This window comes from Oncorhynchus masou, unplaced genomic scaffold, assembly GCF_036934945.1.
Source record: "Oncorhynchus masou masou isolate Uvic2021 unplaced genomic scaffold, UVic_Omas_1.1 unplaced_scaffold_2003, whole genome shotgun sequence".
NCBI classification, from domain to species: Eukaryota; Metazoa; Chordata; class Actinopteri; order Salmoniformes; family Salmonidae; genus Oncorhynchus; species Oncorhynchus masou.
The window spans coordinates 40,081-59,739 of NW_027008493.1; the positions used below are offsets into that span (position 1 = coordinate 40,081).

Consider the following 19,659-nt stretch of genomic DNA (forward strand, 5'->3'; position numbering starts at 1 on the left):
TGTTGTTGTCTAACTGTATAAATCTACTGTATAACTTTACATAGTAGTATAACTAGTGTTGTTGTCTTACTGTATATACTACTGTATAACTTTACATAGTAGTATAACTAGTGTTGTTGTCTAACTGTATAAATCTACTGTATAACTTTCCATAGTAGTATAACTCGTGTTGTTGTCTAACTGTATAAATCTACTGTATAACTTTCCATAGTAGTATAAACTAGTGTTGTTGTCTAACTGTATAAATCTACTGTATAACTTTACATAGTAGTATAACTAGTGTTGTTGTCTTACTGTATATACTACTGTATAACTTTACATAGTAGTATAACTAGTGTTGTTGTCTAACTGTATAAATCTACTGTATAACTTTACATAGTAGTATAACTAGTGTTGTTGTCTAACTGTATAAATCTACTGTATAACTTTACATAGTAGTATAAACTAGTGTTGTTGTCTAACTGTATAAATCTACTGTATAACTTTACATAGTAGTATAAACTAGTGTTGTTGTCTAACTGTATAAATCTACTGTATAACTTTCCATAGTAGTATAACTAGTGTTGTTGTCTAACTGTATAAATCTACTGTATAACTTTCCATAGTAGTATAACTCATGTTGTTGTCTAACTGTATAAATCTACTGTATAACTTTCCATAGACAACAACACTAGTTTATAACTATGGAAAGTTGTTGTTGTTAGACAACAACTATACTGTACTGTATAAAACAACACTGTATAACTTTCCATAGTAGTATAACTAGTTTGTTGTTGTCTAACTGTATAAATCTACTGTATAACTTTACATAGTAGTATAACTAGTGTTGTTGTCTAACTAGTTTATACTACTAACTGTATAAATCTACTGTATAACTTTACATAGTAGTATAAACTAGTGTTGTTGTCTAACTGTATAAATCTACTGTATAACTTTCCATAGTAGTATAACTAGTGTTGTTGTCTAACTGTATAAATCTACTGTATAACTTTCCATAGTAGTATAACTCATGTTGTTGTCTAACTGTATAAATCTACTGTATAACTTTCCATAGTAGTATAAACTAGTGTTGTTGTCTAACTGTATAAATCTACTGTATAACTTTACATAGTAGTATAACTAGTGTTGTTGTCTAACTGTATAAATCTACTGTATAACTTTCCATAGTAGTATAACTAGTGTTGTTGTCTAACTGTATAAATCTACTGTATAACTTTCCATAGTAGTATAATTGTTTAACTGTACTGTAGTTTAAAGATTTTCAATAGTGAACTGATTTCTCCTCCACTTCAGGGAGAAGCTGGCGAGGGAGGACCTAAAGGGGAGCAGGTAAGAAATCCATCCTTTAAAATGTCTGTTTATCTCTCACAACAACATCTGTCTGTATCTTAAGGTCAATGTGATACTCCAGCAGCAGAGTGCGGATGGGCCCTTTCCAGTGTCAGGTTTTATTAGTCCTATGTGCAGGATACACATGGTCGACACTGTCCAACCAAATGCTTACTGGCAGGTTCCTTCTGGACAATGCAACAACAATAAGAAATAACAAAAGAGAACAATACCAAACATAAAATAAATGGTTCAGTAGATTTATAGTCCAACATAGTAGAATAACAATTTATAGTCCAATATTCACACACATTTTGGTGGGCAAGTGGTTAAATTGTGCATTATTTAGCAATCATAATAAGGATCTGGTAGCAGCTGTTGAGATGTGTGTGTAGCACGAAAGTATATATGTGCGTGTGTGTGTTTCTAACTTACCCTTGGCATTTGTTATATCCAGAAGAGTGATTTTACCCCAAAATAATTTATATTGGTTTGTTGTGTGTGTGTGTGTGTGTGTGTGTGTGTGTGTGTGTGTGTGTGTGTGTGTGTGTGTGTGTGTGTGTGTGTGTGTGTGTTGTGTATGTGTGTAGGGGGGACAAGGTTCTGAGGGAACCTCTGGAGACAAAGGAGATGTTGTAAGTTATCACTCAAGCAAGGATTCATTGCATCCAACCCAACCTCACATAGGAGCCTTTTAAACAACACGTTTTAACTCCACCTGTACTAATCCTCTGTGTTTCTCTCATTTGTATAATAGGGTGACCAAGGGGAAGCTGGACCCAAAGGAGTGGTGAGTTCTGTACTTTTCTGTACAAACCAGGAATATAACTTTGAGACAGTTTATCTGCGCCCATAGAGTGTTAGTAGTAGTGCTAAGTGGTTTTAACCAACATTTAGGGGGTTTTTTCAACGTTTTTCTTAAAATAACTAATTGACTGATGTTGTTTCAATTATTTGAATTCCATTTCGTTTGAGCTCCATGTGCAGTTTCTGTAGAGATAAATCAGAGCCTGAATGTATTTGGAAGCAGGCTCAGCTAATGAATGAAGTCTGAATGTATTTGGAAACAGGCTCAGCTAATGAATGAAGCCTGAACTGTATTTGGAAACAGGCTCAGCTAATGAATGAAGCCTGAACTGTATTTGGAAACAGGCTCAGCTAATGAATGAAGCCTGAACTGTATTTGGAAACAGGCTCAGCTAATGAATGAAGCCTGAATGTATTTGGAAACAGGCTCAGCTAATGAATGAAGCCTGAACTGTATTTGGAAACAGGCTCAGCTAATGAATGGAGCCTGAATGTATTTGGAAACAGGCTCAGCTAATGAATGAAGCCTGAACTGTATTTGGAAACAGGCTCAGCTAATGAATGGAGCCTGAATGTATTTGGAAACAGGCTCAGCTAATGAATGAAGCCTGAACTGTATTTGGAAACAGGCTCAGCTAATGAATGAAGCCTGAACTGTATTTGGAAACAGGCTCAGCTAATGAATGAAGCCTGAACTGTATTTGGAAACAGGCTCAGCTAATGAATGAAGCCTGAACTGTATTTGGAAACAGGCTCAGCTAATGAATGAAGCCTGAACTGTATTTGGAAACAGGCTCAGCTAATGAATGGAGCCTGAACTGTATTTGGAAACAGGCTCAGCTAATGAATGGAGCCTGAACTGTATTTGGAAACAGGCTCAGCTAATGAATGGAGCCTGAACTGTATTTGGAAACAGGCTCAGCTAATGAATGAAGCCTGAACTGTATTTGGAAACAGGCTCAGCTAATGAATGAATCCTGAATGTATTTGGAAACAGGCTCAGCTAATGAATGAAGCCTGAATGTATTTGGAAACAGGCTCAGCTAATGAATGAAGCCTGAACTGTATTTGGAAACAGGCTCAGATAATGAATGAAGCCTGAACTGTATTTGGAAACAGGCTCAGATAATGAATGAAGCCTGAACTGTATTTGGAAACAGGCTCAGCTAATGAATGAAGCCTGAATGTATTTGGAAACAGGCTCAGCTAATGAATGAAGCCTGAAGTGTATTTGGAAACAGGCTCAACTAATGAATGGAGCCTGAATGTATTTGGAAACAGGCTCAGCTAATGAATGGAGCCTGAATGTATTTGGAAACAGGCTCAGCTAATGAATGAAGCCTGAAGTGTATTTGGAAACAGGCTCAGCTAATGAATGGAGCCTGAATGTATTTGGAAACAGGCTCAGCTAATGAATGGAGCCTGAATGTATTTGGAAACAGGCTCAGCTAATGAATGGAGCCTGAATGTATTTGGAAACAGGCTCAGCTAATGAATGAAGCCTGAACTGTATTTGGAAACAGGCTCAGCTAATGAATGGAGCCTGAATGTATTTGGAAACAGGCTCAGCTAATGAATGAAGCCTGAACTGTATTTGGAAACAGGCTCAGCTAATGAATGAAGCCTGAACTGTATTTGGAAACAGGCTCAGCTAATGAATGGAGCCTGAATGTATTTGGAAACAGGCTCAGCTAATGAATGAAGCCTGAACTGTATTTGGAAACAGGCTCAGCTAATGAATGAAGCCTGAACTGTATTTGGACACAGGCTCAGCTAATGCAAGTTTTGAGCAGAGTAAGACAGCTAAGGAGGTCGGGCCACAGGACGAGATCTCCAAGGTCATCCATTTCAGGCCTGTAACATCAGGGGTTTCTGTCATCCAAAACGAGACGAGATCTCTGCAATACGACCTTACGGGTTTTTCTTGTTCCAGATAAAAGCAGATATTAGTTTATTACATGGCTTGCTCACCAGCACTCCCGAAACTCAGAAGTCTTCATTGAGCATGCTCAGTACCACCCATGTAATGTTGTTCTGATCCAGTTGTCTCTCCCCTCTCTGTCTCCAGGTTGGAAACCCAGGAGAGCCTGGTAACAGAGGGCCAGAGGGTAGCAGAGGGCAGCCTGGCATCGAGGGCCCAGCTGGTACTTCTGGACCACGTGGCATGCAGGGCAACAGGGGCGCACCAGGAATCAGGGGGTCACAGGGACCGGCGGTAGGTACCCCCAAACCACCTCCACCCAAAACTTTGAAGGCTATACACCTGAACTTACTTACAAACTTACTAACTTACATACTTACTTACTAATTAACTTACGTGCTTACTTATATACCTACAAACTCACTTACATAGTACCTACTTACTAATTAACTTACGTGCTTACTTATATACCTACAAACTCACTTACATAGTACCTACTTACTAATTAACTTACGTGCTCACTTATATACCTACAAACTCACGTACATAGTACTTACTTACTTACTTACTCATTTACATACTTACTACCTACTTACATACTTAGTTACTAACTTACATACTTACTAACTTATTTACATACATACTACTTACTTACATACTTAGTTACTAACCTACATACTTACTAACTTATTTACATACATACTACTTACTTACATACTTACTACCTACTTACATACTTAGTTACTAACTTACATACTTACTAACTTATTTACATACTTACTACCTACTTACATACTTAGTTACTTACTTACATACTTACTAACTTATTTACATACATATTAATTACTTACATACTTAGTTACTAACCTACATACTTACTAACTTATTTACATACATACTACTTACTTACATACGTACTACCTACTTACATACTTAGTTACTAACTTACATACTTACTAACTTATTTACATACTTACTAACGTATTTTCATACATACTACTTACTTACATACTTAGTTACTAACCTACATACTTACTAACTTATTTACATACATACTACTTACTTACATACTTACTACCTACTTACATACTTAGTTACTAACTTACATACTTACTAACTTATTTACATACTTACTAACTTATTTTCATACATACTACTTACTTACATACTTAGTTACTAACCTACATACTTACTAACTTATTTACATACTTACTACCTACTTACATACTTAGTTACTAACTTACTTACTTACTTTCTTATTTACATACATACTACTTACTTACATACTTAGTTACTAACCTACATACTTACTAACTTATTTACATACTTACTACCTACTTACATAGTTAGTTGCTAACTTACTTACTTACTTACTTACTTATTTACATACATACTACTTACTTACATACTTAGTTACTAACCTACATACTTACTAATGTATTTACATACTTACTACCTACTTACATACTTAGTTACTAACCTACATACTTACTAACGTATTTACATACTTACTACCTACTTACATACTTAGTTACTAACCTACATACTTACTAACTTATTTACATACATACTACTTACTTACATACTTAGTTACTAACCTACATACTTACTAACTTATTTACATACTTACCACCTACTTACATACTTAGTTACTAACTTACTTACTTACTTACTTATTTATTTACATACATACTACTTACTTACATACTTAGTTACTAACCTACATACTTACTTACTTATTTACATACATACTACTTACTTACATACTTAGTTACTAACCTACATACTTACTAACGTATTTACATACTTACTACCTACTTACATACTTAGTTACTAACCTACATACTTACTAACTTATTTACATACATACTACTTACTTACATACTTACTACCTACTTACATACTTAGTTACTAACCTACATACTTACTAACTTATTTACATACTTACTAACTTATTTTCATACATACTACTTACTTACATACTTAGTTACTAACCTACATACTTACTAACTTATTTACATACATACTACTTACTTACATACTTACTACCTACTTACATACTTAGTTACTAACTTACATACTTACTAACTTATTTACATACTTACTAACTTATTTTCATACATACTACTTACTTACATACTTAGTTACTAACCTACATACTTACTAACTTATTTACATACTTACTACCTACTTACATACTTAGTTACTAACTTACTTACTTACTTTCTTATTTACATACATACTACTTACTTACATACTTAGTTACTAATCTACATACTTACTAACTTATTTACATACTTACTACCTACTTACATACTTAGTTGCTAACTTACTTACTTACTTACTTACTTATTTACATACATACTACTTACTTACATACTTAGTTACTAACCTACATACTTACTAATGTATTTACATACTTACTACCTACTTACATACTTAGTTACTAACCTACATACTTACTAACGTATTTACATACTTACTACCTACTTACATACTTAGTTACTAACCTACATACTTACTAACTTATTTACATACATACTACTTACTTACATACTTAGTTACTAACCTACATACTTACTAACTTATTTACATACTTACCACCTACTTACATACTTAGTTACTAACTTACTTACTTACTTACTTATTTATTTACATACATACTACTTACTTACATACTTAGTTACTAACCTACATACTTACTTACTTATTTACATACATACTACTTACTTACATACTTAGTTACTAACCTACATACTTACTAACTTATTTACATACTTAGTTACTAACCTACATACTTACTAACTTATTTACATACTGACTTACTTACATATGTACTAACTTACTGCTAGGCCTTTCCCTCCTGGACCTCAGGCCATGGACAACAGTTTTCCAGTGTGTCCAGCATAACACAACTCGGGCTTACGTAATGCATTTCAGAAGCTAAACTGACACGGGAAGCTAAATCTATGTTTATTAAAGCTGTTTTCTCATCATAAACCTTTTGTTATGTTATCCTTCAGGGTAAAGAACCAAGCGATCAACACATCAGACAAGTCTGCATGAGAGTTATGCAAGGTAAGAATATTGCACACTGTCATTCCTTCAGTGTCTTTAAAATCAATGTATCCCACTCTACCTTTAAGTATAAACACTCTGTAATATCCCCAACCTCATTGTTTATACTATAGACCAGGGATATTCAACTCTGACCCTATGAGGTCCGGTGCCTGCTGCTTTTCTGTCCTACCTAATAATGAATTGCACACAGCCAGTGTCCCAGGTGTAAATCAGTCCCGGATTAGAGGGGAACAATGAAGAAATGCAGTAGACCTGGCTTCGAGGTCCAGAGTTGAGTTTGGGGGATATGGCCTATCTGGCTTGACAGTTTGAAGAGAGGGAAGCAGAAAAAACCCATCATGAATACGCTTCAACCTTTGTTAGTTTGATGGATAACAGACTCCTGAACCCCAGAAATGCTGAAGTGGCAGCCTGTTGTTTTTGTCTCTCTCCCTGGGCCATCTTACAGTATCCCACCCCCTCCTCCCACTACCACTACTCTCCTCCTCAACGCATTACTTTTTTATACCCAATGTGCTGAAAAATGTATTTCACCTCCAGAGGACCTGCACTTTTGCTAAAAGCAGAAAAGCAAAGACTGGAATTTGGAGTGTAAAATACCAAGCCAAAAGCCTTAGGAGTTTTATGTTGAACTCTTGGCACCATAAATACACATTTATATTTTTCAGTTTCTTAAGGATCGTACTCTCTTTTTTTTTCTCTCGCCTCAAATGACATACCCAAATCTAACTGCCTGTAGCTCAGGACCTGAAGCAAGGATATGCATGTTCTTGATACCAATTGAAAGGAAACATTTTGAAGTGTGTGGAAATGTGAAATTAATGTAGGAGAATATAAAACATTAGATCTGGTAAAAGATAATATAATCAAAAAAACATGCATTTTCTATTTATTTTTGTGTTCCATCATCTTTGAAATGCAAGAGAAAGGCCATACATTACACCTAGGATCCTAGATTCTGTCCACAAGATGGCAGCAGTGTGTGTGCAACGTTTCAGTCTGATCCAGAGAACAATTACCTCACTACACAATATTTTGCATCAAGTCTGCCAGGAGTTTGCCCAAATGTGCCGAATTGGTCAATTTATACATTTTCAAGTACATTACTATAGAGAACATACAAAAATGCTATGGTAATAAAATATTAAAGCTTAACACTCCCAGGAATGTTATACTTGATGGATCTAGATCATGATGGATCTCGATGGCCAAGCGGGGTGGTTGTGGAGCCAGAGACAGCAGTGGGGTCAAACTATAGAACTCAGTTCCTACATTTAAATATTTAAAAAACGACACTACATTTTATCTCTGGGACCCTCAGTATGACAAATCAGAGCAAGATTACTAAGTAGATTATTTACCTTCAGAGGTGAATGTATCAAACCACCAGCCGTGATAAAAGTGTTATGTTGTGCACTATCTTCAAACAATAGCAGGGTATGTTTTGTGTGTAATAGCTACTGTAAATTGGACACTGCAGTTAGTTAAGAATAATTTCAGCTTCCTGCCCGTATAAGACATCACGTTGTCCCGGAAAGTTGGCTGTTGTATACAATGTTTACTAGTCACATTATCACATATTGAGCAACAACTGTCCCGGTTTAGGGACACCAATCCCGCAGAGTTGAATGTTTTCCAATAAGTATTTTCACTCTGCTCAATTTACCGAGGCAGACTTGAATGTGTAAGAATAAGGAGGACTACAATTTTTATAACATTTATAAAAAGGCCTTCATTAAAGTTCCATTTTCATCTCAATATCAAATCATTTCTGGGAAAACAATTGAGTACCTTATTGTGATTTAAAAAAATTGAAATGGTCAAAAATAAACAAAAATAGCTATTTAGCAAAGAGACATTTCTCAAGCAAGAATTTTGCTAACACTGTCTGGGAGTGGTCTAAGTGGGGAGGGTAAAACTGAAAACTAGCTGTTATGGCAAAGAGGTTTGGAACTCTCTTTCTTATTGGTCTATTAACTGATTTACCACCTGGTAATGTCACCAGGCAGGCCAAAACTCCATCCCACCAAAAGAGGCAGAAATCTTAGGCGGTCTTTTCAAACAGCCCCTACACTAAAAGTGAATTATCCTAATTTTCACAATTTCACAGTATTATTCCAACATTAAAGTGTGGAAATATATATAAAACAAAGGAAAATCACATTTTGGACTGCACTGGGCCTTTAATACATTTGATTGATTAATTGTTTGCTCATCATTCCCTTTCCTCTTGCTCCAACAGAGCAGCTAGCCCAGTTGGCTGCCAGTCTAAGGAGGCCGGAGTCTGGAGCAGCGGGCCTGCCTGGTAAGCCAGGGCCTCCTGGTCCTGCCGGACCCCCAGGGGACAGTGGCTTCCCTGGGCAGGCTGGAGCAAGAGGACTGCCTGGCCTCAAAGGACCTCCAGGACTCCTAGGACTCAAAGGACCCAAAGGTGGGGAGAGGATTTTTAATGTTACTGTTATTTGAAAATGTGAAAGCAAAATTCAGCTCATGTACCCAAATGAGTTTTAGAATAACCCTTGTAATTAACATGCTCTGTGGCGCAGGTGAATTGGGCGACAGAGGAGACCGAGGTCCCACGGTGCGAGGGGCCAAGGGCCAGCCAGGACCTCCCGGTCTACCAGGTGAGTGACATCGACCTTGATCCCCATGGAGAAGCGAACCATCAGTAGCTTACTTTTTCTTTATGTTCTAATCCTAGTCTTGGTCTTGGTTGTAGAAATTCTAGTCTTGGTCTTGGTTGTAGATGTTCTAGTCTTGGTCTTGGTTGTAGATATTCTAGTCTTGGTCATGGAGGTTGTAGATATTCTAGTCTTGGTCTTGGTTGTAGATGTTCTAGTCTTGGTCTTGGTTGTAGATATTCTAGTCTTGGTCTTGGTTGTAGATATTCTAGTCTTGGTCTTGGAGGTTGTAGATATGCTAGTATTGGTCTTGGTTGTAGATATTCTAGTCTTGGTCTTGGTTGTAGATATTCTAGACTTGGTCTTGGAGGTTGTAGATATTCTAGTCTTGGTCTTGGTTGAAGATATTCTAGTCTTGGTCTTGGTTGTAAATATTCTAGTCTTGGTCTTGGTTATAGATATTCTAGTTTTGGTCTTGGTTGTAGATATTCTAGTCTTGGTCTTGGTTGTAGATATTCTAGTCTTGGTCTTGGAGGTTGTAGATATTCTAGTGTTAGTCTTGGTTGTAGATATTCTAGTCTTGGTCTTGGAGGTTGTAGATATTCTAGTCTTGGTCTTGGTTGGAGATATTCTAGTCTTGGTCTTGGTTGTAGATATTCTAGACTTGGTCTTGGAGGTTGTAGATATTCTAGTCTTGGTCTTGGTTGAAGATATTCTAGTCTTGGTCTTGGTTGTAAATATTCTAGTCTTGGTCTTGGTTATAGATATTCTAGTTTTGGTCTTGGTTGTAGATATTCTAGTCTTGGTCTTGGTTGTAGATATTCTAGTCTTGGTCTTGGAGGTTGTAGATATTCTAGTGTTAGTCTTGGTTGTAGATATTCTAGTCTTGGTCTTGGAGGTTGTAGATATTCTAGTCTTGGTCTTGGTTGGAGATATTCTAGTCTTGGTCTTGGAGGTTGTAGATATTCTAGTCTTGGAGATTGTAGATATTCTAGTCTTGATCTATGAGGCTGTAAGCTCCGCCTTATCTCAGTTCACTCTCACGATGGCAAGACCCACCCGTAGCACGCGCTCCAGCAGGTGTATCTCACTGATCATCCCTAAAGCCAACACCTCATTAGGCCGCCTTTCCTTCCAGTTCTCTGCTGCCTGTGACTGGAACGAATTGCAAAAATCGCCAAAGTTGGAGACTTTTATCTCCCTCACCAACTTTAAACATCTGCTATCTGAGCAGCTAACCGATCGCTGCAGCTGTACATAGTCTATCGGTAAATAGCCCACCCAATTTACCTACCTCATCCCCATACTGTTTTTAGTTATTTACTTTTCTGCTCTTTTGCACACCAGTATCTCTACCTGTACATGACCATCTGATCATTTATCACTCCAATGTTAATCTGCTAAATTGTAATTATTCGCCTACCTCCTCATGCCTTTTGCACACAATGTATATAGACTCTTTTTTTTCTTTTTTTCTACTGTGTTATTGACTTGTTTATTATTTACTCCATGTGTAACTCTGTGTTGTCTGTTCACACTGCTATGCTTTATCTTGGCCAGGTCGCAGTTGTAAATGAGAACTTGTTCTCAACTAGCCTACCTGGTTAAATAAAGGTGAAATACATTTTAAAAAAAAGATATTCTAGTCTTGGTTTTGGAGGTTGTATATATTCTAGTCTTGGTTTTGGAGATTGTAGATATTCTAGTCTTGGTCTTGGAGGTTGTGGATATTCTAGTCTTGGTCTTGGTTGTAGATATTCTAGTCTTGGTCTTGGAGGTTGTAGCTATTCTAGTCTTGGTTTTGGAGGTTGTAGATATTCTAGTCTTGGTCTTGGAGGTTGTGGATATTCTAGTCTTGGTCTTGGTTGTAGATATTCTAGTCTTGGTCTTGGAGGTTGTAGATATTCTAGTCTTGGTCTTGGAGGTTGTGGATATTCTAGTCTTGGTCTTGGTTGTAGATATTCTAGTCTTGGTCTTGGAGGTTGTAGCTATTCTAGTCTTGGTTTTGGAGGTTGTAGATTTTCTAGTCTTGGTCTTGGAGGTTGTAGATATTCTAGCCTTGGTCTTGGAGGTAGTATTTTCTTAATAGCACAGACTTGGCAAATGTACTTGATATGATTGTGATGTGTTGTTGTCTCACCTAGCTATCTTAATGCACTAATTGTAAGTCACTCTGGATAAGAGCGTTTGCTAAATGACTAAAACGTAAAATGTACACTTTTTCTAGAATGTTTTATTCTTGGTCTTGGAGTTTCTAAATGTTCTAGTCTTGGAGGTTGTAGATAGTCTAGTCTTGAGGTGAGTTGAACAAGGAAAGAGTTTGCTAACATACTGTATTCCATTTGGTTTTGTGTTTGGCCGCACCCGTTCGTTATCATTAGCAAAAGGTCTGAGAACATAAGTGTCTGTTTTAGGTCTAAACTGCTTTCTAAAAATAATCAAGTGGCCATGTCGACTTTATACAATATTTAGTAGGAATAGCTAAGTAATTTCAGCTTGAATATTGTAGCTAAAAAGTCGCAGTAATCCTTTAAAAAAAGTATCTGTTTGATGTTTCACATTTTGGAATGTTCATTCAAGTCATTCAACTGTAATTGTTACTCTGGCAACATGTTTGCCACAAACAGAAGCCTTATTGATCTCGCCTTTGGACTTAGAGTCTCTAGAATGTTCTAGTCTTGAGTCCTTGAGGTTCTAGTCTTGAGTCTTTGAGGTTCTGGATGTTCTACTTTGGTGTAAGATGGTTTAGCTAACTCTTCTCTAACTCTAACTCCACAGGTGAGCCCGGAAAGCCTGGTTACGGCCAGGAGGGACGTGACGGCGAGAGAGGACCGCCAGGTGTTCCTGGCCAGGCTGGTGTACCTGGGCCTCCTGGTAATGCTGGCCCCAACGGCTACTGCGACCCATCGTCCTGCAACCTCAGACCGGGGGACATTGACACCAGCATCAAGGGCCCGGAGGGAACTAGAAACTAGAGCCACCACCCAGTGGAGGCTGGTGTCACTTTAAATCTGAGGACTGGATCTAATGGCTGTAATGGAATGAATGGAGAAGTTTCAAACACCTTGGATTCTGTTCCATTTATTCCATTAGAGCCATCACTATGACCCATCCCCCCTTCACCAGCTTCCACTGCCCAACACCCAGAGAGGGGTAGAGACAGAGACAGAGACTAAGATGGCAGATGGACAGCTCTCCCACCCCAACCCTGGGAGCACACAACATCCTCACAGCCTCTCTACTCTGAAGGCTGTTGCTGTAAAGTGGTCATTCTAACGTATCTGCAGTGTTTTGTGAGAGTGTTCTGTGCTAGCCAGATCTCTATCGGATATGAAGGAGTCTTCCACTTCCACAAATGCGAAACAAAACTAAGTATTTTGTTGCAAAACAATAATAATCCTGAACCTGTTTGGATGTGGAACAGTTTTTCACATGACAGATTTCCTTTTTCTTTTGTTGTTTTCAGAAATGGGTGCTCTATTTTAAGATATTCATGTTTTGAAGACTATATTTGTTTTTATTCCACCGTCCCTGTAAACCAAGATGTCCTTAATAACCACCAGACAATCACCTGTCCTTAATAACCACCAAACAAACACCTGTCCTTAATAACCACCAGACATTCACCTGTCCGTATTAACCACCAGACATTTACCTGTCCTTATTGACCACCAGACATTCACCTGTCCTTAATAACCACCAGACAATTACCTGTCCTTATTGACCACCAGACATTCACCTGTCCTTAATATCCACCAGACATTTACCTGTCCTTATTAACCACCAGACATTTACCTGTCCTTATTGACCACCAGACATTCACCTGTCCTTAATAACCACCAGACAATTACCTGTCCTTATTGACCACCAGACATTCACCTGTCCTTAATATCCTGTCCTTATTAACCACCAGACATTTACCTGTCCTTATTGACCACCAGACATAATCAGACAATTACCTGTCCTTATTGACCACCAGACATTCACCACCAGACATTTACCTGTCCTTATTAACCACCAGACATTTACCTGTCCTTATTGACCACCAGACATTCACCTGTCCTTAATAACCACCAGACATTTACCTGTCCTTATTAACCACCAGACCTGTCCTTATTAACCATCTGGCTGTATTTGTATGTCCCCTTTCCTCCTTTCCTCTCACTGAAACAGCTGTATACTGTAGCCAACATGTTGATTTCAGCAGCGGCTCCATCCACATCAAATCACGCTAATTCCTCCCCAATAAAGTAAAACCCTAAAGCAATACCAGGATTGCCTTTAGCCCACAGTGTATTTTTTTTGTATTTGTAATGTACTGCATCATGTTGTATATTGAAGTATCATATACCAATGATAGACCTGGTGAAAAACAGTGATATCAGTCTGTACAGGAAGTACCTGGGGTATTTCCTGCCCCTGCTTTCCTTCCAGAAATATAACTAAAGAGATAAAGACAGGACTGACACCAAGCCACACTGACTGACGGACCTTCCATATGCGCTGTACATCTCTGTAAATTGTTTTCACTTGTGGTTAATTATATTTCCTACAAAAAATAACTATCCTAATAATTGAATGTGAGGTTTGTTCTCATTGTACAGTGTGAGGAGGATTCTGAGAGATGATTATTTTGAAAATAAATGGAATATTCCCTTCACAGTATTCTGTTCACTGTTGAGTACTATGTCACCACCCATAGAAATGAAGTCACTAGAATGGCAATTCCAATGCGATTCTATTTCTATGTGAAATACTCTCAGGGTTTGGAGAGATGGAGAAAAGTAAGTCAGTTGTTTCTATTTTATTATATGATGATGATGATGATGATGATGATGATACTATTTGAGGGTGACATCACAGTTTGTACAAATATCTATGAGGAGGATCTAGAAATTTCAAATAAATTCTCATGCTTTTTTTCTGTGACTTTTTTCACTCCAAATAAAGCAATGCTGCGTTCAGTTTTAAAATATATTTCCAACTTTTTAAATATTGTACTCAAATCTACTGCTGGATTACTCAGAATAAGCAATATCTTCTCAGAAAACATAACCTCGATGAAGTGAATATAAAAAAATATATCTTAAAAAGCTCTTGAAACAGTTTATTGACATAAATAATAGACATGGTTTCGTATAACGCAAACATGTGACAGTTAATTAAGGAATTGACCACGCATAGAAATATTCAATATTCAGTCAATTCTACCTTTCTAGAAATATGTGACGACAATATCATCCAAATCACCAATTATATTTTTCTCCGTCTCTTTATCGATAATGCATAAGGAGCACCAAGAAAGCAGATATTCTAATTTAGAAACGTCACATCAGCAAGATATCGTATTGTATTCACATTTTGATAGTGACACACCAATGTGTAATCTGAGTAGGTCAGTACGAGCAAATAAAACACATGAAATGTAAGAAATGATTGTTGTACAGATTTAAGGCAGGTATCGGTAATCAGAGTGTAAAATCAACAGTGTTTTCATAGAATGCTGTAAAGTCAAAAGATTTGTTGGAAAAACATTACCCTACATACATATTCAACTTGCTGTACAACCTCCATTATATGGTCAAACAGTGGTTCACAACTTCTAAGTATAGGCTTTCATAAATGATCAACCAAATATGACTAGCTTGGCACCAACTCAATAGGCCTATAGTTAACATCATTTTCTATCCATTACGTTTAGCATTTTAGTCTTGAGGTAAATCTAAACCGTGAGCTTTAAAGTAGCAGTGTAGTAGGATAGTGGTAAGGCTGGAGTGTAACATCACGCTGACTAAACTAGTGTGTGTACAGTATAGCCGTATGCCTCAGATGAGGTAGACCATCAAATTAAAATAACAATTATCACACTCAAACACAACTAACAAAGTTCATAAATTACCAAGATAATGAGATAAAACACGCTGTTAAAAGAAAATACTAAATACATGGAGAGGTTCTTCTCCACAGAGGGGCGACTGACAAGTGTAGAAAACCATGGCGATAATAGAACAGTGAAAATGAAACGGTTGTTGAGTTGAACAAACTTCTCTGTATGAAGCTTTGGAAGTGTTTTTACGGTGTCCATATTAGGACAGACACACCTGACGAGACCGAGGCTGTCCTAATATGGACACCGTAGAGGTGTTTTCCCGACGGCAACAAGGTTAGGTAGCAGGGTTGGGGCTAATCCCATTTAAATTCACCCAGTTCAGGAAGTAAACAAATAAAATGTATTGTCATTGAAATCCATTTCAGTTGACTTCCTGAAATGAGAGCATTGTCATGGAGTTGACACCAACCCAGGTAGGTAGTGGTAGTACAGCTGTTCTGTTTCTATCCCTTTCATAAGCCCTGCTACACAGCAGCAGCCATGGTAACTAGGGCCCCTTGCTTTACCACTATGGTAGCAACGACCCGGATATCGACTCTGCAGCACAGTCGATAGGGCGCTGGACTTCGGGCTAGAAGGTCAAGGGTTCGAGACCTGCTCCCTGCCTGTTTCATTACATTGGTGTCAGAAGTGGGATGTGTGACACCAATGTAATGAAACAAGGCAGGGAGCAGGTCTCAAACACTCAACCTTCTTGCCCGAAGTCCAGCGTGCAATCGACTGTGCTGCAGAGTCGATATCTGTGCGTATAAACCCAGGGTCGTTACAGTATGGACAGATTGTTCAGGGAATACCATGGACAAATAGCAGAGAAAACTGAGAATAAATCAAGTGAACCCATAGTGAAGCAGACAATCAGGTGAACCCATAGCGAAGGAGACAATCAGGTGAACCAAGCAGTGAACCCATAGCGAAGCAGACAATCAGGTGAACCCATAGTGAAGCAGACAATCAGGTGAACCTAGAGGTGAACCCATAGTGAAGCAGACAATCAGGTGAACCTAGAACTCATGGTAACCGTTCAGAGTATAAATGGACTTGTATTGAGACTGGAATCTGCTTTTAAAGTGTACAACAATGTACTGATACTTCAGCTTCAATACGAAGGCAGTCATCTTGGATGTTACAAGAGTAAAAACAACATCCATGACTGTCTTGACCAATCTACTTCAATGGATAAACATTGAAGCTGATTTCTTTTTCAAATGACATCTATTACAACATGCTTCTGGAAAAGGAAAAAAACAGGAAAACCATTCGTCATGAATGACTTAAATACCCACTGCAGTCAAAAACCATTCATGACTATGAAGTTAAGGCCCACTGCAGTCAAAAACCATTCATGACTATGAAGTTAAGGCCCACTGCAGTCAAAAACCATTCATGACTATGAAGTTAAGGCCCACTGCAGTCAAAAACCATTCATGACTATGACTTAAAGGCCCACTGCAGTCAAAAACCATTCATGACTATGACTTAAAGGCCCACTGCAGTCAAAAACCATTCATGACTATGACTTAAAGGCCCACTGCAGTCAAAAACCATTCATGACTATGATTTAAAGGCCCACTGCAGTCAAAAACCATTCATGACTATGAAGTTAAGGCCCACTGCAGTCAAAAACCATTCATGACTATGACTTAAAGGCCCACTGCAGTCAAAAACCATTCATGACTATGACTTAAAGGCCCACTGCAGTCAAAAACCATTCATGACTATGACTTAAAGGCAGTCAAAAACCATTCATATGACTTAAAGGCCCACTGCAGTCAAATATATACATATAGTCCTAGCAAAATTAATCCTTGAGAAAGGTCTATTTGCTTAAGAAGCTATTTTTGTTTCTTTTTGACCATTTTAATTGAAAACAATCACAGTAAGGTACTTAATTGTTACCCAAAAATGATTTGATATTTAGATAAAAACAGGTGCATTGGACCTTTCACCGATCTCCTTCAAGAGAGTTTGCTCTGAAAACACACACACCAAAACATACTACTAGCCTGGAATCCACAATGGTGAAAGGATACATCTCAGCTTGGTTTCAAGGCTAACAGACTAACCACATCAAGCCGTCATCATTCATCTAAGGACGGGTGTTGGAATGTGGAAATTAGCACAAGTTAATACAACACATCAGAGAATTCATTATTTGAAATAAAATGTTAATCAGTATCACAAACAATCTTCTAATGACCACTAGAGGGCCCTGTCTACTTACAAATGAAGTAAGGACACGAGACACAGCTCACCACATTCTGTGTCATTCTGCCTATGGCTGTGTTTACACAGGCAGACAATTCTGACATTTTGCTGTAATATTGGTCTTTTGACCAAAAAGATCTTTTGCCAATCATTGGGCAAAAGAATCAGAATTGGACTTCCTGAGTAAACGCAGCCTTTGTGTCTTACTTCCGGCAGTATCATTTAGGCACGTAAAATGTTCACGTTGAGATGCCAACAAAACGAGCAAGCAGTAACAGTGTCACATGGAAATAAAGAAATGCCTCAATGTTGTTAACCAATTAGCTAATGTCTTCTGTATAAGTCAAAGGGTTGAATACGCAGTTACCTCATTGACATATAATGCCCTGAGCCATACATATCACCAAGCACAGGAGGTTGGTGGCAACTTAATTGGGGAGGACGGTCTCATAGTAAGGGCTGGAGCGGAATGGTGTCAAATACATCAAACACCTGGTTTCCATGGTTTCTATGTGTTTGATGCCATTCCACTTGTTCCGTTCCAGACATTATGATGAGCCGTTTTCCCCTCAGCAGCCTCCACTGTCACCAAGCTATCTTCAAAGACCCTCAATCAATTTGATGCTCTGAAATACTAAGAGAAAATCTCCAACTCAAAGAAATGGGAGCGCAGGAGTGTGACATTGTTTTAAATTTTTGACCCCAATTTCGTCATATCCAATTGGTAGTTACAGGCTTGTCCCATCACTTCACTGCAACTCCGGTATGGACTCGAGAGAGGTGAAGGTCTAGAGCCAGGCGTCCTCCGAAACACAACCCTGCCAAGCTGCACTGCTTCTTGACACACGGCTCGCTTAACCCGGAAGCCAGCCGCACCAATGTGTCGGAGAAAACGCTGGGCCAAATTGTGTGCCGCCTCACGGGTCTTCCGGTCACGGCCGGCTGTGACACAGTCTGGGATCAAACCCGGGTCTGTAGTGACGCATCAAGCACTGTGATGCAGTGCCTTAGACCGATAAAAGAAGGCAAAAGAGACCATTTAAACATCACAAAGTGTCAGCTCCACCCACGCACTTTCTCCAACTTTTCAGGGTCTTTGAGGGTCCAGATCTAATCAAACCTACATTAGTATTAGTCTCCCAAGGCAGACGGATTGCCTCCCACAATGTATCCAGTACTGCCTAGGGTCGGTTTAAGGAGACGACAATAATATAGTTATTGTATAGTACCTTAGTTTAACTACTGAATGTGTCTGGAAAAACACATCTTATCGATCTCTATGACGACAGTCTAGCGGGTGTTTTTACCGGGTTTTAGGTCACTGGGTCAAAATGAAACACCTAAGGGCATGCTTATTTGAATTGAGGCCTGAGTGACAGAGAGAGCACTCTGATAACATTCGAGAAGTACAGAGATATTTAATTAATGTCCTTGATTCTTAGCTTATTACTTTCCAATCAGAAACACAACAAATAAATAACAAAATAACTCCAGTCTTAAAACACACCAACATAATATATATGTATACAGTGACAAACAAGGCTACATGGTCAAACAGTTGAGGGAGAAATATGTATCTGAGCCGTAATGTACAGATATTGTCAAAATAACAAATAAAAACACTTTCAGAAAATAAGAGTTCAAGTAAAGACCCACCAAGAAAACAAAGAAAGAAAACTCAGAAGTAAAATATTGCAGTGTTGTTATTAGATAAGAAAGATCACCTCTTGGCTTCAAAATCTAAATATACACATAGCACCCATGTAGACTGATGTACACACAGTTCTGATGGAGGAATCAGCTGT

The 19,659-nt window shown here is 38.1% G+C and overlaps 1 protein-coding gene across 1 annotated transcript in view; it reads left to right on the forward strand.

Moving 5' to 3' along the window:
* The window catches only part of LOC135532744 (collagen alpha-1(IX) chain-like), a 53,247-nt gene extending 39,600 nt beyond the window's left edge, over nucleotides 1-13,647 (forward strand). The window contains exons 16-23 of the mRNA XM_064960190.1: nucleotides 1,294-1,329; nucleotides 1,920-1,964; nucleotides 2,087-2,119; nucleotides 4,205-4,351; nucleotides 7,081-7,135; nucleotides 9,381-9,569; nucleotides 9,685-9,762; nucleotides 12,538-13,647. Of these exons, the coding sequence (XP_064816262.1) occupies nucleotides 1,294-1,329; nucleotides 1,920-1,964; nucleotides 2,087-2,119; nucleotides 4,205-4,351; nucleotides 7,081-7,135; nucleotides 9,381-9,569; nucleotides 9,685-9,762; nucleotides 12,538-12,734 (780 nt within the window). The 3' untranslated portion in view covers nucleotides 12,735-13,647. The remainder of the gene's footprint in view (nucleotides 1-1,293; nucleotides 1,330-1,919; nucleotides 1,965-2,086; nucleotides 2,120-4,204; nucleotides 4,352-7,080; nucleotides 7,136-9,380; nucleotides 9,570-9,684; nucleotides 9,763-12,537) is intronic.
* The last annotated feature ends 6,012 nt before the right edge of the window (nucleotides 13,648-19,659 follow it).